The sequence below is a fragment of the Ixodes scapularis genome, unplaced genomic scaffold (assembly GCF_016920785.2).
Source record: "Ixodes scapularis isolate PalLabHiFi unplaced genomic scaffold, ASM1692078v2 PGA_scaffold1__304_contigs__length_218370807, whole genome shotgun sequence".
NCBI lineage: Eukaryota > Metazoa > Arthropoda > Arachnida > Ixodida > Ixodidae > Ixodes > Ixodes scapularis.
Genome location: NW_024609846.1, coordinates 213,137,463 through 213,159,937, shown reverse-complemented (window position 1 = coordinate 213,159,937; position 22,475 = coordinate 213,137,463). Strand labels below are relative to the sequence as shown.

The following is a 22,475-nucleotide window of genomic DNA, read 5'->3' as shown; positions in this document are numbered from 1 at the left end:
CTTATCTTTAAGATACTGGGGCGAATGTCGCCGAGCTCCAGTTTATATAAAAGAAACTATTGAGTCAGCAATGATTGATTTAAACATATTTTTTCCTCGGGCCATCAGAGATTGAAAGAGACTGCCGAATGACACTGTGACTTCAACATCTTCTGTGGCTTTCATTAAAGAGAAACTGAAGGGGTTCTGTATTTCAAGAAAAATACTTATATAGTCTTCATTTGGCCTCCATGATCACGAATATCGAGATTATATTTCAATTTGGAGCACGAAGGTTGCAGGAAATCATCTTTAAAGTACCGCTGAGCCCAGCCTTTTTGAAGCGTGACTTCATATCTAGAGTTATTGGATCGGTTTCTCGCTCACCTTCATCGCCTATCAAAGCTATGCACGCGTACACTTTCGATTTTCAACAAGGTCAAAAGAAGACGTCACGACTGTTGTCAGTGCTGGGAATATAGTTGGCAAGCTTGCAATTGCACGCGCTGCCCATATGAGCGACACGTGCTTGGCGGCCGAACGATCTGTGTATGACGTAGCAAGTGGTCCGAGGGTTTTCGTGTTATCTCGCGTTTAGTTACACCTTAGGGGAAAACGAACATAAAATTCAAATTTACGGGACGAAAATGCTTTAGAATTCACCTGCAACTCGTTTTTTTTCAACAATCTCATCAGCTTTCTTTAAAGTACATTGAAAGCGTTTTAATACATGCAATTCATTAAACCTTACCTTGTTTAATCAATACGTGCCGGCATGCCTTCTGTTCTGAACCGGAGTTGACTGTACGGCTTTAGTTTTTATTCATTTGCATGACGTATATGTGTGAATTGCTTTTATGATATCTTCTTTTTTGTTATATATTTTTTTGTCTATAAATGTTTTTCGGATAACATCCGCGTATGCGGGCAGAGATGCCTCACAAAGCCTCTGCTCCCCTCCCTTTCCCACCCTCCACATACACACAGTTCAGCAGTTTAAATAAGGAACAATAAATAACATTATGCGCAAAACACGTGCGAAACATGAAACGAAAGACGGCACATCAATATGAAGCATCGATTACATTAATACAATGGAGCGTCTCCCATAAATCGAGTAAAGAGGAAAAAAATGCAATCTACTCCAAACTTTAAAACAATTCCTAGTGCTATGATGAATAGTATAACAGAAAGTGCTTCATCATCATTCCTACATGAAGCATGCAAGTGATGAAACCGTTAACATTTCATCAAAAAAAAAGATCGGGTTAAATGTTCAGAAAAAAAGGGTAATTACATAGTACTACTGGTCCACACAAAATCGATTACACGAAAGAAATTTGCATTATATAAAAAGCAAATGGAACATCAACTGCCCCCAGCATCCTTCTTTAATGATTTTTGAAGCTATAAAACAACTGATCAGGGTGTATCTTTATCCATTCTGATGTTAGCCTGAGACTGAGGCAGGAAAAGAGGGAGTTTCAAAGTAGAAGAAAAAGGAACAGTCGAGGATACGTCTCTAGAGACGTATCCTCGACTGTTCCTTTTTTTTCTTCTACTTTGAAACTTCCTCTTTTCCTGCCTCAGTCTCAGGCTAACATCAGAATGGCTAATTTCCACCAGCTCGCCTGCGCACTCACTACAATATCATTGTATCTTTATATCTGTTCTGTTCAAAATTTTGTTGTTTGGAAAGTTAAGGCTTTTCGAGCATAATTTGTTCTTGTACATGGCATTTTTCACTTTGGATCTTGAAATGCGTATTAAATCATTCTGTATATTGATGTGGAGTGAAGTCTGTCTTTATGTATTCATTGCAAGAGTTCCATTCCTGTAACAGCCCTGTGATAGGACTAACAGAATCAATAAATACAAGTAAAATAATCTTGTAGCTCAGCTCTTAGAGCCATATTCAGTGCCTCTAATCTAATCAACCACGGAGAATTTCGCAAATTTCTCGAAGAATCATGCAGTAAAACTTTTTAATGAGGTGCTTTTATACTTTTTAGCTATGTATGTATGGTCCTGGTGGAGGCGCATTTCGCCCAGAAAACTCGTAGGTTTTCTTTCTTTGCGGAACGTAATGCTTTTCAAGTAGCATCATTCAGCACTTCTTATATCAGCAATTATGACGAATCTCGCAAGGTTTCCAGAAAATCATCTAATCAAAGTGTATGAATAGATTTTTTTTTGACATCCCGCATAGCAATACGTAGGCTGTTCACAGAATTCTTTCTACCCTACGGAAGGGCTGTGAGTTGTTCCGTTTTTTGCACCTCAATAAGATATGAGTCAAACATATATTTTAAAACTAAAATTTTACCAAAGTGGCAAGATAATAAGCTCGCAAAAGTGTTGTTTACATAAATGTAATAGCGGAAAAATAAATGCTCTTTCGTGTAGCATTTGTCATGCTGCAAGAAAGATACATAAGCAGGGCAAAAGATGAAGATTTAGAAAATTTCTCCCGGAAAACCTACCCGAATTTAGTTATTGAATTCGAAATTTCATAGCGTACAGTATATATTAGATTCCTTTACGGGAACTTTGTAAAACACCTAATGGTTGCTTCATAAATTTTATAATACTAAGAACCGAAGGGAGGTTTCTATGAGAGGTAATGGACGAAAGTCGCATTTTTTCTCGAGAACCTACCAAAAAAACTCATAGTGTAATGCAACTTCTGGTCTAATAAATATAACTTTTCTTAATATATCCGGCTAAATATGTTATTTCATTTTCATCGGATATATTTTATTGTTATCTGGGTGTTTGCGCGCATCTATCAACCTTTATATATGTACCTTTATATAACGTTTCTTCAGCAGTTACTCCCACCTTGTGTAATGCCAGCAATGGCCTTCAATGTTTATTAAATGATGATGATAATGAGATGCGCAAGAAGTCGATGTCCCGGATTCCTGAGAATGGGAGCGACATGCGGCAGAACAGGCAGATGCCGCATGCACTACCTCTTCTTGAACGACGCCAACGTCACGGCCGGCGGAAACATCACACATATAGGACATCAGGAGGTGGAAATCGGTGGACCATTTTTGGAACGTGGTAAATACCAGTTCAAGACTTCTACCAGACACCATAATAAAATCATTAAAACAAATCACGGAATTGATCCAATTCATTTGTCATTAACGTTAATGTAGGCTTACCGTTAAAACATGGCGAGAGTTGTTCTTGGGGTCGGGCTTTATGCGAATATCTACGATGCTTTCCCAACCAAGTCTAGCAAATAATGCCTCAACGGTTTCTGTGGGGTTCAACTCCACCGGAAGGCTTGGCCACATTGTGATACCTTTTTTCGTTATTATTTTCTTTACAATTTGTTGCTTTTCCGTAACGTTCACTGCAACATAAAAAGCAAAGGATATAAAGCAATGCATATTGAACTCTTTGTTTCATTACGTATAACCCTAAAACGGATCAAAATCGCCAATCCGACAGTGTCCTTATGTCGATTGCAGGCGTCAGCGGACACTGATTATGCAGTTACCTTCTTTATAGATATCATTATTTGAGCACAACAATATCCTGTTGCAAACCAGCAGTGCATATGATGCCTGCTTCATTAATTACTTTATACTGATTGCACTATATTTACAGAAAGCTTACGAAACGCAGGGCCTTGCTTATGGTGTTCATGCTTCTTGCTTGTTATTCATTCTCAGGTGTAGTTATTTTGGGTCCCTCGAAAACAGTAGGATATTCTCGCACACTTTTTTTATTACTTTTAGCGGTCCTCCATATCCATCAAGCCGGCAATGTACGTGTGCTAATAAGCTACTGAATCAATAAAAAGTGACAACCACATGACACAGAAGTCACCGCTGTCCCCATGGGCACCCTAAAATCGGTAATTTATTTAATCCTGCCACTCGCAGATTGCTGCAGCGTAAGCGGTGGGCCCTGCACTCCGATCCACTAAGGCCGTGTTTGTAACTATAAAAATAACGCCTTAAGAACTCTGGAGATTCTGCTCTCTTCCAAAGCACTTGGGAGAGCAAAGCGCTACAATCTAGGGAGGGAGTTTGGCGAATCACGAGGCGGCAAACATATTTAGACCACCTGCGCTGTTGGACTGAGTAAAGTAAAAAAAGAATGAGGAGTAAAGAAGCTAAACATCTTAATTAAATTATATTCTCCGGACATTCGATGCTTAGTTACTCGCAAATGGGTTCGTCGCAATCTATTCAACCGAATATAACCTTGATATAAGACAAACACTGCTATCGAATTTTGAATTAATCTGTAGCGAAACAATGCAGCAACACAGCCCTGTTTTTAAACGCGATAATATTTCTGAGCAAATCCTACGCACATACGAGTCCATGGCTCGGTTCGTGACCACAGAGACAGATGTCATCTGTTATACACCTACTTCAAATTGCATACACGTGGAAAGAAACTTGCATCAGGCGCTTCTAGATACCTTATTTATCCACACGTGGCGTGGCTTTCATTTTTTTAAGTTTGGGCCCCCGCAACTCGAAAGAAATGTTTTTGAGGACAACCAAGTCCCCGATTAAGGGTGGAATATTAAATCAAGGCCCCCCAGCACATCCTGGTACTATCGCAAGAAACTTAAAATTGAGTGATTTCTGAGGAAGGTCTCAAAATGTGAATGGTTACCTTTTCTCACACTTTCTTTTCTTGCTGGCGCGCGTGGAAATATTGATAATTAATTAAATGCATACATAACGATATATGTTTCAAATTACACTTCTTGACGCATCGACAATAAGTGCACAAGTAAAATAAACCCTCTCTAGCACCTCAATACACCGCAATGTTTTCCTTCTATACGTTAAAAATAGTCTTGTTCTTAACAGGAAAAACAGCAACAACGTTAACTAGGATATGCTGAAAACAATTATGTATTATGAGAAAGTTCAAATATCATTAGGGTTCGCTTTTTCGCGGAGCACGTAGTTTGCAAAACACTGCGACAGACAGCATGATTCGAGCTGTTTACATTACAGAGATTATGTCTTCGTGCAAAGATACCAACTGTGAAGATTGCTTTTGTATGGAGAATCATGTTCTCGGTCTGGTTTTTCGCTATATTATCTATGCGCAACGCAATTATTGGCTCCATATGTGTTCTGTGGGAAAGTAGGTGCAAGGGCCGTGTTCATAAATAGGGTGGCTATTACTCGAGTAATAACGGTATCTCAATTTGGAAATTCAGCTTTACTCCTAGTTTACTCTCATCAGTTGCATAATGCTTGAACTGATTCTTGACGCCTGGCTAAACGAGGACGAACGGACATGATTTGGCAGTTTAGTCTCACAAACCCGAGAAAAAAACTTCTACAAAAAAATTACAGTCCAGGTTATTATTTTTTAAAGTAGATGTGCTTGAATGGCAAATCCTGTATTTTCGTGAGTTTTTAAATTGTGTAATTATAAACTTGGCTGGTCGTCTTAAATTTGAGTGAGCTGCATTCGAAATTTTTTTTATGCAGGTAAAGACACCTTCGAAATTAAGTAACTTGCTGTTATATCGGAAAGAGATTCTGCTTAAAATATAAAATTTATATCGAGTTGTTTATATCTAAAAATAGATCGTACACTTCGATTAACTCAAATACTACCCTTGGTAGCAATACCTCGAACAGTCTAATTATTCACTGAGGAACTTGCACTTTATATGCCGTCATCTTGCTAGGGTGGTCTAAGAATTGCGGTATGCCATATATATTACAGGACTAGCATATCAAATTGTTCAAACCGCGGCGTTAAGGTGCTGTGGCCATATTTTTATATTAAATTCACGGGATCTTGCGGGACCAGTGCCATATTTCGCTAGGAGATAGCGCGATTGGGCAGATTTTTGGGGACGAAAGCAACGCACCCAACGCAGGGGTATGGAATACGAGCTTCTGAACAAGAAGATACAGTCACCCAGGGCCTTAATATTTATTTATTTATTTTTATTTTACGTGCCCAGCAACAAAAAAGCAGGTCTCCTCTTTGGTGCACAAATATATAAATATGACCAGAAAAAAAAAGAAAAACACAATTGCATGTTTTAAACATAAAGCAGCAAACACACAGCATTTAAAGTTCGGCTACAAGCACTTTCACTTAATTCCTGAACGCCTTAATGTCTCTGTATATATCAAGTTTGACATTTTCAATATTGATAAACAAAGATTGTATCTGTGACAGAGGAGATGGTTTACAGACGTTGTGAATACTGAAAGTACTGCGGGTCCTAGTGGAACGAGGAGGGACATGAATGTATACATCAGGTAAAAGCGAAGCACTGTCAGATACGGTATTTTTAATTTAGTACAGAAGAACTAAGTCGCGCTCTGATGTTCTATTGGTCAATGGTATCAACGCAAACTTATTAAGCAGAAAAATTTGATCAAAATAGAAACGCGGTTGGAAGTAGCAATCACAAACAATACGTATAATGGTAACGAAAACCCGAGACACAGGAACACAGAAGGGGACGAACACAACACAACGTCCCCTTCTATGTTCCTGTGTCTCTGGTTTTTATTACCATGAATCATCACCAGCTCGCTTGTTTTTTTTAAGTATTATTGCTATATGAATTAGTTTGTGTTGCACATTTTGGATGGTTATTGCTTTTGCTCTTGGTAACGAATTTCCGGCCACAGAAGCGAACTGAAGCCTAGACCATACTAGGGCACAAAATAAACGAATAATGGAGGCCGGGATCTTGAATGGTTGAGTAATGAGGCATATAACCCAACCCTCTCATCGTCCTTCCAACAATAAACGACATGTGAGCAGTAAAGTTGAATGCATTATCGAGATACACGCCAAGGTCTTTCACAACAGAGGCACGCTTGATTGTCACTCCGTCTATAATGCGTAGTGTACTATACATACCACATGAAGAAAGTCAATACACTTGTTTTAAGGGGATTCAGTGATAAGCTATTTGCTGAACACCACTGGACAACACGTAATACGTCATGTTGCAGAACGTCACAGTCAATTAAATACTTTACTCTCGTAAAAAGATTGATGTTATCAGCAAACATCAGTAACTCAGCACTATCCGCAAAGGCGGCTCGGTCATTGACGAATGTTAGGAACAAAAGGGCCGAGAATAGGTGCATGAGGGACACCAGATGTTAAAAAGAAAATGCAGGAATAACTGTTGTGAGTACGAACACTGTTTGGACGACATGATAAGTAACTTTTGAACCAGTTACACCGCTCTGAACAACAAAAGGATGACAATAAGTTGTGTATCAGCAATTCATTAATTACTTCATCGAAAGCTTTCGACACGTCAAACTATATACAATCAACTTCGCCTCTGTTTATAACAATTGGGGTAGAATAGTTTAAACAGCAAAGAATCGTTTCGATCGACCGTCCTTTCAGAAAACCATGCGGACAAGATACAAACTTTTGGCGGAAATAAAAAAAAAAAAAAAAAAATTCGGGAATTCAGAACCCGTTAAAAAATTTTTGAAAGCCCCGAGAATAAAAATATGGGGCGATAATTACTTGTGACGGAGCTATCGCCTCCTTTTAAGATAGGTACCACAACCGCTTCGTTCCCTAGTGATGAGAAGGCACTGGAATTTAGAGAGAGGTTAAAAATGTGCAACAGAACGGGTGCGAAAATGTCACTGCAGCCCTTTGTAATAAACGATAGAATATAGTCAGCGCCAGTAGATAACTTTGGTTTGAACTGTTTAATTACTTCTGCGATTTCTGTCGTATCTACTATGATACCAGTCAAGAATAACGGCAGTTCGTTTTAACTTCCTGAGCCGGAGCAATACCCTGACTGGTTAAGTTAATATATTCGCAACTTTTAAAAGAGATGTAACATAACTCGCATCGTTATCAGTGCGCAAACAAACGCTTTAGTCAGAATTGCGAGTGTGCTTTTTCGCAAATCGCCAAAGGGTTTTTGGCTGCCGGTTTCAGCTACTCTCTACCTGGTCAAGGTGTAGGCGCTTGTCACTTGAATATAACTTTTAGAGCGGAGCTCTTAGGCGCCTGTTTCCGGCTCGATCGGCGTCAGCGTCGGCGTAACCGCGCGGTGCATTATGGGAAAGGTTCCATAATGCACCCCGCCGACGTTTCGGCGCGGTGCCGAATCGTCACCGTGTCGAAACGTCACGAGTGAGGTTTCGGCACCGCGCCGAAACGTCGCGTGACGACGCGCGTTTCACGCGTGAAAGAAGGAGGAGGAGATGAAAGAGCGTACGGATGAGGAGGAGGGGCATACCCTCCCCTCAGCACCCTCCCCTCGTCCTCCTCATGAGCTGAGCTCTAAATCGGTGTTACAGGAAGTTGTAAACGTCTTTCACTTTTTTTGTCACTGAGGCCCCGTATACGTTGAACTCAGTGTAATATAAGTGAGAGGACGTTTGTTTGAAAAGTCTACGAAAGCGGTCTTTCTTTCGCATATACATTTTCAACTTTTTAGGAAACCACTCAGAATATATTGAAGCTTTCGCAATGCTCTGCATCACAAATAGATTAATTCAGCCTTTAACCATCAAAGAAAATGTTTCCATCACCAGTTCAACATCAGACATAGTGAGCAGGCCGGTCCAGTAGCGGTTTTTGATGTATTTTTAGATATTCTGGTAAGCACCTTTATAGTAACAGTTAAGTAGATTAGGGATACGTTGCTGGCTTCTAACGAGAAAGACAGAACTCAACAGTGAATGGAGGGTGGAAGACTTCCATCTGCACTAAGGGGGCAAAACTAGGAGTTACAGAGTCAACCGGTACGCTCGGCAGAACAAGGTCAATGACACTTCCAGCTCAATTCTCGATTCTGCTAAGTTGATCCAAGCCACAGAACTTCATAAAGTCCAATAAACATGAACCCTTATTTTTTGTTATGGAGCTGCCGCTATTAACTTCTCCAACTGACCAACCTACACCCGGAAGGTTAAAATCGCCATACAGCGGTTCTCTGTACCTGCTGAAATCAACGTTTCTTAAGTGCCTCGAGATGCTGAGCAAAGATAACCTGATCAAACAGGGGTGGAAAGTAGTAACTTCAAACTAGGGATATTTACGTATATGTTTATATATGTAAATAAAGTAAGAAAAAAATACCTTCGAATTGTATTAATGTGACAATAAAAGTCATTGTTTGCGGAAAGTACACAAATCAGAAAACTATGTGAAATCGTTTTAAATATCATAGATGGCTACATGGACGTGGAAAAAACGTATTCCTAAAACTTCCCAGAGCAGTTCCTAAGAAACATATTATACGTGTATTTAAAGAAGAAAAATGTTTATTCACTATGAGGACGTGCAACGATTTAGGCAATTTGTTTTCAATATTTGTTTGTTAAACTGCCAAAGTAATTCACCTACTTAGTAGCGGTCATATGCGCTTTTAAAGGCTTGATCCCGGTCTTACCTTCTCGCAGACAAGACTTGTAAAAGATAAGAGCTTTGTCCGTGGCGTTCTGGTTCTCGTACTTGAAAATTGTTGTGTTGAGTATACCTGAAAAACCGATGCAAAATGTTTTAGGTGAAGGCCTGATTTAAAGACTGCACTTACATTTTTAAGTTTTCGGCAGTTTAGATTTGTCGTATACACGTAAACGTATCGAAATAAAGGCGTACAATGGTACAGTGGAATGTAAAGTAGGTTATGCGAAATAAACTATACAACTTATTGATTAGAAATAATTATTCTCATGATCCTTAAACTACATTTTTATTGAGGGTCGCACTAGGCCATACATTAAAAAAGAGGGAAAGAAAATCTGTCATTGGGCTATTTATAATTCTGCATAATTCTCCAAAACTTTCGCATCGCTAAATAGCATGGCCGTTCAAGCCGGCCATTAATTATCCTTTTTGTTCGGCTTTCAATCAGTTAAAATTTTGAAAAGCAAAAAGCAAATAGAAGGCTGTAAGTCGCAAACCAGCCAATGGCACCTGGCACGCTAAAGCAAATAACTGAGGAATAATTTTGACCACCGGGGGATCTTTTCACGTGCAACAAAACTTCCGGTTATACGGCGCCTGCTCTGCCATATTGAGGCGTTGAGTAATCTCAGCGTTCATAAATTGAGGTCTCAGTGCATATATAGCACCACGTGCCCTGCTGAAGTTAAGGAAGCATTTCATATTTTCACCCATGTGTGATGTTGAATTTGATATTGCTGTAGTTTTATGAAGGTCCGTTTTGTAAAAGGCACAATAACCTAGTTTTACAAAACTAAAAAAATATAGTTTTGTGTACCGACAATGCACAATTAAGACACGCGCCGAGTCAAGCTGAAAAGGCATGAGTTTATTTGTATCTGTTTTCCAAAGAAGGAAAGCTCGATTGAATATTTAGAGTATTCACTCCACATTCTTACTTCCAATGTCGTTGTTCACACGTTCCGCACTTTTATGGACAGAACTGATGCTTTGTTGGTCGTCGGGAATGGGGTTGGACAACAACCATTTGCCGCAGACAAACCCGTAAAAATCTTGGCATGGGTCCACGGTGTTGTTAATGGCCGATAAGATTAGGTCTGCTGCAATAAAACATAACAAACACGATTCCAAGATCGAAAAGACTCAGTCGGCCGACGGGCTATTTTGGGAGGCACCACATAAACGAAATGGATAAAGCATCTCTTGAAATGTTAAAAGAGTGGAACAACGGGTTTTGTACTTTCACTATCTGCCCCATCAGATTAATCTACGACGGTTATAACCTACAAGAAACGCGTTAGTTTTTCTCTCTACGCAGTGACAATCACACACACACACACACGCACACACATAAAAAGACCAGCATTGACCTCATTAATTTGCAGCCTAAAAGAGCGGACACGTGATCTGGGGATGAGTGAATGGCACAAATGCTTATTATAGCAAAGATGCACCGGAGTTAGAGAAGCACAGGGCACGTGGTGATCTCCAGACATTGTTAGGATTCGGGTGTTTCCGTCACCAGAGCTATTTTACACAAGCCACTAGCGGAATGCTCATTGAATGCTCATCGTGAAAAAATCCCGGGACTGTGGAAACAATGGAATCGCCGTTACCACTGCGTTAAGCTTTGCAGTCGGCGGCAAACGTTTCGTACAGTGTGTAAAACTGCGTTTTTTCTACCTACAGTTTCCGATGCGCTGTGATCTACCGTGGAAGCACACCTCTGCGCCTCGACCAGACCGATTCCTCGTCAACTGCGTACCAAACAAGATGCGAGGCTGTCTTCACTGACAAGTCATCCTGCCCACAGCTACGCTATCAGCCCGCCGCAAGGATCGCAGTGTCTCGGCGCAGTTTTCGGCACCCTCCCCGGAGATAAAAGCGCACCCGCCACAACAGTCCTCGCAGTCGGCGGCAAACGTTTCGTACAGTGTGTAAAACTGCGTTTTTTCTACCTACAGTTTCCGATGCGCTGTGATCTACCGTGGAAGCACACCTCTGCGCCTCGACCAGACCGATTCCTCGTCAACTGCGTACCAAACAAGATGCGAGGCTGTCTTCACTGACAAGTCATCCTGCCCACAGCTACGCTATCAGCCCGCCGCAAGGATCGCAGTGTCTCGGCGCAGTTTTCGGCACCCTCCCCGGAGATAAAAGCGCACCCGCCACAACAGTCCTCGCAGTCGGCGGCAAACGTTTCGTACAGTGTGTAAAACTGCGTTTTTTCTACCTACAGGTGAGCGTTATTCCTGCTATGTCTTAGATTTTGCATGCTTTTGCCGCCGACTGCAACACTTAGCGTTATTGAATAGCCTTTTATGCCTATTATGAAACTGATACAGTAATATGGCTGGCGCCCAGCACGAGACCTGTTTGGCGTGTGATCAGGCATTGCCGGGTGATGGGGTTTTCGTGACATGTGTTGAGTGCAAATTTTCTTACCACCTTGGAGATTGCTCGGGTGTTCAACGACCAACTAGTAAATCGAAGGGTGACTGTCTTCGTAAAAATTGGCGGTGCCCGTCATGTGTAACTGCAAAAAAGAGAAGTGCCAGCAAGGAAACTACCCTTGATATACCAAGCATGCTTGTCAGCATAAACGCCAAGCTAGAGAGCCTTCTAGGTCTTAAGGAAACGGTTGACAGCATCGACCAATCGATTCAAGTTATGTCGAAAGACTATCAAGAGCTACTGGGAGAAGTGCGAAACCAAGGTCAGGAAATTAATGATCTAAAAAAGCGCGTGGAATGCCTTGAGAATGCTGATAACACAACGGAAATGCAGGCACTGAAGTCGGGCCTACATGACCTTGAATGGCGCAGCAGGCGTTTAAATCTGGAAATTCACAATGTTACACCAGCTGAAAATGAAAACCTGATGACGAAAGTAAACGAGGTAGCACAGAAACTCGAGTTACCAACGCTCGAGGCAAGTGACGTAGTAGCTCTTCACAGAATGCCATCGAAGTCCGACAAAGTTCCCGGAATTATCATACGTTTTGCACAACAAGAAAAACGCGACGAGTGGCTTCGGAATAAAAAAAAACTTGCACGCGGTCAGCGAAGTATTTATATTTTAGAAAACTTAACCAAACAAAACAAGGCACTTCTCTGGATCACAAAAGAATGGGCAAAGCAAAGGTCTTATCAGTTCGTATGGCACCGAAATGGAAAAATTCTTGTCAGGCGTGGGGTGGGCGAGCGCGCAGCTGTTGTCAGATGTGAGGATGACCTGCGAAAGCTGTAGTAATATTTTTTTTCCCTTTGAAAGTTCACTTGGTCGTTTATCGTTTTAATGCTTGGTCATGATTGTTTACTTCCATGTGACCTTGAGGCATATCTTGGTACTGAACGCCATGCTTTCACGAAATATTTTCATGTGAATGCCCAATCTGCTAAAAATAAGAATATAGATTTCGAAGTGTTTTTTAATCAGGTTCCTTTTTTGTTTGACGTAGTAATGTTATCAGAAACGTGGTATCGTAATGATAGTGATGTTTTGAAACTTCCTGGATACGTCAGCTTTTCGTTAAATCGCACATCTCGCCGAGGTGGCGGAGTATGTCTACTAATTAAAGACACAATTAACTGTGAAATATTGTCACATTATTCATGTATTACACGGGACTTCGAAGTATTAACAGTGCGCGCGAAATGTGTAATCATAAGCGTGTTTTATCGGCCTCCAGATGGCAATAGTGAGAACTTTTTTGGAATTTTTCAACACATACCTTCGTTTTGTCAATGATAATGGTTATACCGTAATTTGCGGTGGGGATTTTAATATTGACATGCTGAAAGATACTGCATTGAAGAGAGAAATGAATATGATCACAGAAACCAATGGGTGTATGAACACAATAAATATTCCAACTAGAGTTACTGTAAGCTCTGAAACATTAATTGATCTTTTTATTAGTAACGCCGATAGTGAAAATATAAAATCCGGAGTTATAAGCTACCATTTAAGTGATCACCTTCCAATATTCATGTGTTTGAAAACTAGGAACCCTAAACAAAATAGAAATAATGTATCATACCCGTTTCAACATATAACCACCGGAAGGTTGAATGCCTTCAGACAAGAAATTGCAGATACTAATTGGTGTGATATGTTTGGTTCAGAAGATGTAGACGAAGTCTATGGACATTTCCTAAAACTATTTAAAAGCATTTATAGTCGTCATTTTCCGTACAAAGTGTTTAAGGCAAGTAAAAAAATCAGGAAACCGTGGATAACACCTGATTTACTTGAAAAAATTAAAACAAAGAACGCGATGTACCAATCATTCGTTAAATCTAGAGACCCGCAAAGTCTACGGTCCTTTAAAATATATCGCAACCAACTAACAAAATTATTGCGTACAGCTAAAGCTGAGTATCACGATAAGGTGTTTAGGGGTACAAATGGTCGTACGGACTTGGTTTGGAAAAAATTAAATTCAGTGTTAAACCTTGGTTCAGGCCATCAGCCAGTTGATAATATTAACCGGAACGGTGTGGACCTAAGTGGCCTTTCCTTAGCGAATGCTTTCAGCGAATATTTTGCGAATTTATCTACAACAAACGTTAATACTGATCCTTGCAGATACATAGAAGTCAGAAATAGCCATTCCATGTTTCTTGAACCTGTCACAGATGCTGAGGTATTTTTTACATTTATGCAATTAAAAAACAGCTCTAGCTGCGACTGCGATGATCTTCAAATACGCCCACTAAAGTTCGTTATTGATATATTAGTGCCGTACGTAACCCATATTTTTAATCTTTGTTTTTCGTCTGGAGTATTTCCTACGGCGATGCAACTGGCGAAGGTATCTGTCCTTCACAAGAAAGGAGATAAAAATAATTTCAGCAATTATCGACCCATTTCAATTCTTCCCTTATTTTCTAAAGGCCTAGAAAAGGTAATACAGTCCCGTCTCGTACAATTTGCGAATAAGCACGATTTACTCTCATCTTCGCAGTTTGGTTTTAGAAAAAATCGTTCCACGGAATCAGCCCTCTTATCCCAAAAAGAATATATATTACAAAATTTTGAAGAAAAAAGAACGGTTGTTGGCGTGTTCGTAGATTTTACAAAAGCCTTTGACTTCGTGGATCATAACATTCTGCTTTGCAAACTAAATTACTATGGTATTCGAGGGTTGCCGTTAGCACTTCTCAAATCATACTTGAGTCACCGCTTCCAATATATTAACATTAGTGGTCATTCCTCTGATAGAAAGCGTATTATTTCAGGGGTCCCACAGGGAAGTATTTTAGGGCCCCTTCTTTTTAACCTGTATATAAACGATATTGTGAATATAGACCCTGTTGCTAAATTTGTAATTTATGCAGACGACACTAGTATATTTATTTCCTCTTTAAATAGTGATGAAATTGCGGATGATGTTAATTTTACTTTGTCAAGGTTGGCGGCGTGGGCAAAGGAAAATGGATTAAGTATTAACACTGCAAAGACAAAGGCTATTTTCTTTCGTCCAAAAAATAAACAAATGTTTATGCCAAGGCCTATAGTATTTAGGTCAAGTCCAATAGAGATCGTGGAAAATTTTAAAACACTAGGTGTCTTCTTTTCTGAAAATATGTCATGGGATAGCCATGTAAATTATTTGATTTCCAAATTGTCACGTGTTGTTGGTTTAACGTATCGCCACAGCCAATTTCTACCAGTTCGCGTGAAATTAATTATGTACAATGCTTTGTTTTACTCACTCCTCAGTTATTGTAACCTTGTCTGGGGCACAACAACGGCATCCAACCTGAACAAAATTTATCTGCTTCAAAAAAAAATGTTAAGAGCCATCTTCAACGCGCCTTATGACTCTCACACTGAGAATATGTTTAGAAATCTGCAAATATTAAAAATTCATAAGCTATCTGATTATAGACTTTTACTCACCATTAAGAATGAAATTAAAAAGGAAAGTGTTCTTTTAAACCAGATAGTTAGATTAGAAAAAAATAATACGGTTTACTTGACCCGCCATAATGAATATTGGAAGGTTCCCACATGCAGGTCAAATTATGGGCAGCAAATGCTTCGGTGTTTAATTCCAAAACTTCTAAACAACTTTGAAAAGGAAAATGGAAATATAGAAACCATATCTACTAAAGAGTTGCGTAATATATTTTTACATATTTAAGTGTTCTGTGTCTTGTTTCTGTTATCTCATTTAATAATGTATAATTTTCTGTATAATTTTTTTTTTGCACGAAAACTGTTTGTTCACTGGCTGCCGATGGGGCTGAGGGCCAGTCAAGCTTCTTGTTGAAGCTTTTTCCCTTTCGCTCCACCATTTCTTTAAATGGAAATAAAGATTATTATTATTATTATTATTATTATTATTATTAAGGAGAGACTGATGAAAAAAGTCCGCATTTATAATAGTTGAAATTATAATGTAACAAAGAAGCTTTTCTTGTTCGTGGCGTTGCGAGCGAGCATCTTTGAGTCATTGTAGTGCCAGTAAGCTTGTGTAAAATGAGAGACGTTTCAACTTAATATTGTTGCACTGGCACTTTAAAATTGAAAAAAAAACATTTTGTTTAATACTTCGATGTGACACGTATGTAAAAAAAAATCCAAAAGAGAAAACAAAAAGTTAGAAAAATATTTATGTTGCGATACGCTCGAGGCCTCGCCCTTATAACGGTAACACCGCACATTACAACTGCATTGGCTTGGCTACTCGGCCTAACACACGCACGAAAGCCTAAAGTCTCTCTGTCGCGACGTCCTGTGCCGTCTGATACAGTCCGCCGTCTGATACCATTTGCTAGTCGTTCGAGCAGACGCGCGGCAGCGTAGGGAATCGTTTCCTATTAGAACACACTCTACGACCGTCCGCAATGATCTGCAACGTCCGAAACACGCGTACGTTGCTGACGAGCCATAAAAGCGGCGGGTCAGCATCCGCCATCGCTTGCGTTCGTCTGATAATTCGCCACCGTCTAAAACCGTAGCATTCTTGCGTCAACGGCTCTAACGGCCTGCAAGCCCTATTCACTGCCTTATATGAACCGGCTGCCTTCCCCACCTTCTAAAGCGCTGGATGTACTATACCACCGACTGATAGTGCCTCGCACACTCCTAATGGTTGTTGCCGACGAATCTCCTTAACTCAGAATCTTCACAGAGCCGCACGCGCTCCAATAAGTCTGCAATGGCTTCCGACGAAGCGCCGCCGTTTCCGCGCGTGCGCCTTTCGGAATATCATTGTTGGACAGCTCTGCGAAAAACATACTTCTTAAATTGCATGACGACACATTTGGGGCTCCAATCCACGCTGTGAAGGGGGTTGATCAGCGAAGCAGTGGTATCACCTGCAACGATTGCCTACTGCACTATACGAAAGCCGACACTGGTCGCAGCACGCAGCCACTGGTCGTATTGCCGTTTCTCTTCCCTTTGCCGCTCCTAGTATTCACGCTGCTCCTCGGGAGTCTTAACTATGCTTGGTCTACTCATCGCAGTGCTGCAGCAACAATGAAATCAGTTGCTATACTCCGTTTCATCTTACTTTTAAGTGCAGCGGATGTTACGAGCCATTGGAGCCAATCGGAGGCCGTGTGAGTGTCGCGTGACTTTAGAGAGGGGGCGCTGCGACGCGCGGAAAGCGTATCACGGGCCACGTCCCCAGACCGGGATTGGCTAAGATGGCTCGTAGCATCTGCTGCGTTCGGACGTAAGGTGAAACGGGGTAAAGGCGGGTTCTGCTTTTATATATGAAAGGCTAGTGACGTCACTCCATACGTCGCAAGCTGCCGTCGCCGCGGCAGCTAATGACGTCATCCCCTTTCGAAGGAGCTGCAAATCTAATCTTTACCGGAACGCGTGGGAGGGTGTTCCTATGGTCCACACGCGCCTTATCATCCATCAAGTGGCTTTGACGCCTGTTTTGTTGCTTCCTTTACTTAAACGGATACTGAGCTTTATGCTCTATGCCTGATTTTAAAGGAAATATGCTGTTTGGCATTCAATTGTTCAGCGGACGTTTTTTGCTTACAACACCGACACGAAAATTTCCTTGGCTGGTGGAGGTATACACCTTCGCTGTAATACCCGGACAAAGAGTGGGCACGTTCACCAAAAGTTCAAAATGGCGTTTATGACTTTGATGCCAAACAAGCTTTCCGGTTTTTGCCGCTTGTCTTTCTGGAAGTGAAGCGATCGTTCTCCGACTTTAAGAATTTGTTTACAGATAAAAGGCACAACCTAAGCAAACAAACACTGGAGATGTTCCTGACCAATTCCTTCATCCTAAGAGAGCAGAGCGTGTTTTTTTTTTTTTAAATAATGACACACAATTATGAATAAATATAATATTTCAGCGCTAATAAACACTCTGAGCGTACTCAAAGAAATGCATATCATGCCGGAGAATGTCCCGATGTTTTGGAATTCCCTGTTCGAAGTTTCTCCAGATTCAAGCACTCATTTTGTCCCCGAGATTCTAGCCCTAGGCATCACGCGCCATTAAAACGCGGCCTAAAACTGTTCGCTTTATCCAGCCAAGTGCACCGCTCAGAACTTCAGGGATACAGGTCTTGCAAAGCAAAATGACTGAAATATGCCTGGACAAACCTGATGAAAGGCGAACACGCAATTGTATTCAGCCAATTATGTCTAGCGAAATCTTACTTTTGTAGGTTACTTCTCTGTACCGAAACCATTATCGGAATCGCCACGGTTGCACAATTTTTAGAGTAGCAGGGCCACTCAAATACCGGAAACGAACAAATCAAGCCTCATAAAGCAAATTAGCTGGAGTAGGACGCTATGCTTACGCCAGTTCCGCTACGAAAACAAACATCCGAACGGCACTTCCAAAGGCGTGTGGTTGCGATGCTTGTTTGCTGCAAGCTATGTTGGTTGAGGTCTTTATCTGAACATCTCGGGGAACGTGAAACAACTCGCACTCATAAAGATAGATCAACTCAACTAGTTAGATGATGTAGGAAACTACTCATCCGCAAACACCGGTAGCCATGTTTGTTATCGTTCGAAACCAAAGCGGAGAATACGATCTCGTGATATTTTATAAAACAACAGTGGCAATCTATATTGTTTGCTTCTGAAATATAGAAGTATATCGAATGAAAGACTACCACAGCAGAGAGACACAATTTTAAAACAAAACATTCCACACGCCACTCATCTCTCCAACCAATGAGAGCCTAGATACAAAGCGTAGCCAGACTGCCCGCCTACTATAAAAGTTACACTATAGCTATCGGCTTCTCTCCAAGAGGTGTTCAGGCACGATGCTCCACCTCATGGCATGCCCGTAGAAAGTCTGTATTCCAGAGAGAGTCCAACTGCTCAATTGGGGCCACGTGGTCTATAAGCGGCGTTGCCAATACGAGCTTCGTGGAGGTCTAGAAAAGTTTGATCGTTTTCAAACGTCTCCGCCTCCCGTCTGTTTTCCTCCTCGGCACGCAAAAGCGCGGCGCATGTGCACTTGATCAAGAACGCTCCCCATGGTCTGGGATAGACCCCCTTTTCAATACGGGCTCTCTACATGCATGTACGGGTAGGTATCGCCGCAACGCGGCCGTTCATTCTTATTTTTCTAACTTCTAATATTTACATTATTATTAAATATATATATGGTATATTTAAATCTCTTTCTCTCTCTATATATATATATATGTGTGTGTGTGTGTGTGTGTGTCTTTCAACAACACGTGTAGCGCTCCTTTGGGAGTGGCCACCTTGATTCAAAAGATAGTCGGTGAGACAAAATACCGAAACTAGCGAAACCAAAGCAAGAATGGCTAGCTGGTGCTTGTGCATCGCGAACGGGGCGAAAGCTTTGTGGTCTGCTTCGGCTGCAGTTTGGTGTTTTGACACTGTTTTGACGGATATCGGCAATCGCGCGCTCAGAAATAGCTGGTGCCGACTCGTTTGTGGGTGAATGATAAAAAGAAAGAATAGAGATAATGTTCCGATGAAAACAACGAACTGGTTCAGAGGTTTAGTACGTGACTGATGTTGGGGCAACATTATGGAGTGTATTACGGAGGGGGTGGTTGGCTTCCTTAGACGGGAGGTTTGCTGACCACCTAGCTGGCTCCGCCACACGGAAGCCACACGTACTATTTTCTCTCTCCCTTCCCCTTGGTACTGCTCGGAGCCGACAGGAATCGTGTAACATATTGGAAGCGCTGAGTTAGCTAAACAGCCTGAGCAGAGCTACCTCCGCCTGTGGCGTAGGCAGGAAATGTTTTCCGGAGGGGTACTGAAGTGCCCATTTTTTCCGGGGGGGGGGGGGGGGGGGGGTGTTCAGGTGTCTGCGATATCCATGACTTGGGGGGAGGGGGGGGGGGGCAAAATACATGTGTATAATATTCGGTCGGCTGCATTTAGGGGGGAGGGTTGAAGCCTCATATAAGTTCCATCCCCCCCCCCCTTTTTACGCTCTCTTGAGTCCTCCACCTAATAGACCCTCCCGAAATTGTGAAATGACGCATAGATTGTAAGAAGCCGCCATTGGTTGGTCTCATCACTTCCGACGGGAAGCCCCTGATTGGTTCGGAGTTGTGGACGAGCACTGACGCAGCACTCGTCTGGAGTGCGTTTCGATCCGAGTACACTCCGAATCCTGGTGAAGCGCTCGCGTTTAATGCGCGCTCATTGTGCATCACCAATTAATGGCGGCCGCATATAATCTATTCACCATTTCGAAAATTCTTATATGTGTCTATTGCAACCGGCAACGTAAATATTGCGGCCAAAACTTTTTCGTGCAATTCTTTTGATGCGTTGAAATTTGTTTTTAATAAAAAAATATTATTTATTTCATTTTTTTAACATGACGAGGACGACGTTCTTTGTATTAATATTAATTGGGCCAACTATTTCCATAGTTCAGGATGAGTCAAATGACAAGATACTGAAAAATGCAGAGGAACATGTCCATAACCTACGAATATTTTATGATGCCATTACCTTCATGTTGGCACACGTCTGTGTTGCACACTTTTTTGCGGGAGTTCTCCTCTTGAAGAAGTGATTGCGGTACTAGAATAAAAAAAGATATTCTTTGATCAGTCAGCAGACTTTAAACAGGCGTGAATTAACACGCATGTAGCATTCCCCGAAAATTTGCAAAGCGATCGCTCGCTTCTCCCAGTGGCGAGAGAGTGGTCCCACGCTCCAAGCGTAATTAGATGTGTCACAATTACCGAGGTACCATCTGTAAGCGGAAAGTCGCAGCACGGCGGCTAAGAACAGTTAGTACTTTCAAAATATATATAAAAATAAGCGGCCGTGTTCACATTTACGACTGAGCAAATTCTCTACAGAGTTGAAAAAATGCTCAATGTGGCCATTTTTCTTCCAGAAAGGCCGGCTTTTTTTTCTTTCTTTTTTTTTAAATTAGAGCGTGTTGGTAAAATTACGGAGATAAAGGAAAGCAAAATGAAGGCAAAAAGGACAAAAACTGGACGAAAATAGGACAGAAAAGGAAAGCAGTTGCAAATATGTTTTGTCCTCTCCTCGTCCTTTTTGCTGTTCATGTTGCTGTCCTTTATCCCCTTCGTTTCAGCACGTTCTTGTTTTCTACCTTGAAGTACAAGGATATGATGCTTCCGGCATACCGCTTTTGCTGAGGTTTGTCGGAAGGAGTCACGGGATCGCTCTCGCACGTGCGATCATCATATCTAAGTTACAAGCCCAAAATATCTAAGGACGCAGCCCTGTTCTCTTGTCTCATTTTTGTTTTTATTAACCTTGATTTCACCATGAACACTATACCAGCATACCCAACTTTCGATTCACGTATTAAGGCTTTCATACAGGTAAACACAATATGCGTGGTAAGCATTTCCCCCTAGATACAGGATTAGAAAAGAACAAAGCATTTTGGAGGTCCCGAAAATGCAATTTTGGACCTTTGTCTCAATGAATTCCCAACTGAGTATACATCTTCAAAAAATTGAATTGTTATGAGGATTAGTTTATTGGTGCACCGAAAAATGCATAAAAAACGTTATGAAGAGTCGACGTGCTTTCGTCCCCCCCCCCCCCCCCGCCCCAGAACAACAAAAACATAAACAAAGAGTTTTTTTTAATGTATATGTAGGGCCGGCAAGAAGGAGAAGAAGAAGAACCAGGGGCTTCAGATAGAGAGCTCGAGACCGAAGACACCATCGCGGACTGTCGACCGAGATGGAATGTACATATAAGTAAATATATGAAGGGCAGATGAACAACCCTTCATATGGTGACCCGGACGTGATCCCGACCTCAGCAAACTGAAATCCACACCTGACAGGACAACGCAACGGCAAGTCACCGTCGTTTTCCCTTCACAGTTCTTCCCACAGTAGCCCGACATGGCTGACGCTAACGCCGGAGGTGAACAGCCGACCACCGAACAATTGGTTCACCAACTCGGCACTATCAGCCACCGACTACCCACATTCTGGCCTGTGGACCCGGAATTGTGGTTCGCGCAAGTAGAGCAGGAGTTTGCCCGTAGAAACATCACCGCAGAAATGACAAAATTTCGTGAGGTCGTCACGTCCTTGTCGTCTGCAGAGGCAATGGAAGTGAGAGACATCGTCATTTCTCCACCAGACCAAGAGCCCTATGAACACCTCAAGCGAGAATTGATCCGGAGAACCACCGCGTCAGAACAGCGACGCCTGCAACAATTGATCACGGCCGTCGCAGCTCCTACGACGCATGACACAACTTTTGGGCAGTCAAGCCCAAAAGTCCTCGCAGACCTCGACAGTCCTCGACAGTCCTCGAGCCAGAGTCCTCGCATTTGAGAGGATCAAGGACGACCTCGCGAGTGCCACGATGTTGGTTCACCCGGTGCCTAACGCTCCAACGCGTGTCATGACCGATGCGCCCGAAGAAGGCGTCGGGGCTGTTTTACAACAGAACATTGAGCAGCAATGGCAAACTCTCTCCTTCTTTTCTCAGAAACTACGCCCATCAGAAAAGAAGTATAGTACTTTTGGAAGAGAACTCTTGGCAATACATCTCGCATTGAAACATTTTCGATACTTCCTCGAAGGACGCTCCTTTCATATAGTCACCGATCACAA

General features: G+C 41.7%; 1 protein-coding gene across 1 annotated transcript in view; it reads right to left on the bottom strand.

Moving 5' to 3' along the window:
- Positions 1 to 21,754, bottom strand: part of LOC120850681 (neprilysin-2-like) — a 168,020-nt gene extending 146,266 nt beyond the window's left edge. Inside the window, exons 1-4 of the mRNA XM_040223294.3 lie at positions 21,685 to 21,754; positions 20,365 to 20,436; positions 10,344 to 10,505; positions 9,389 to 9,475 (exon numbers count right to left, since the gene is read on the bottom strand). Coding sequence (XP_040079228.1) covers positions 9,389 to 9,475; positions 10,344 to 10,505; positions 20,365 to 20,436; positions 21,685 to 21,754 — 391 coding nt within the window. The remainder of the gene's footprint in view (positions 1 to 9,388; positions 9,476 to 10,343; positions 10,506 to 20,364; positions 20,437 to 21,684) is intronic.
- Positions 21,755 to 22,475: the final 721 nt, after the last annotated feature.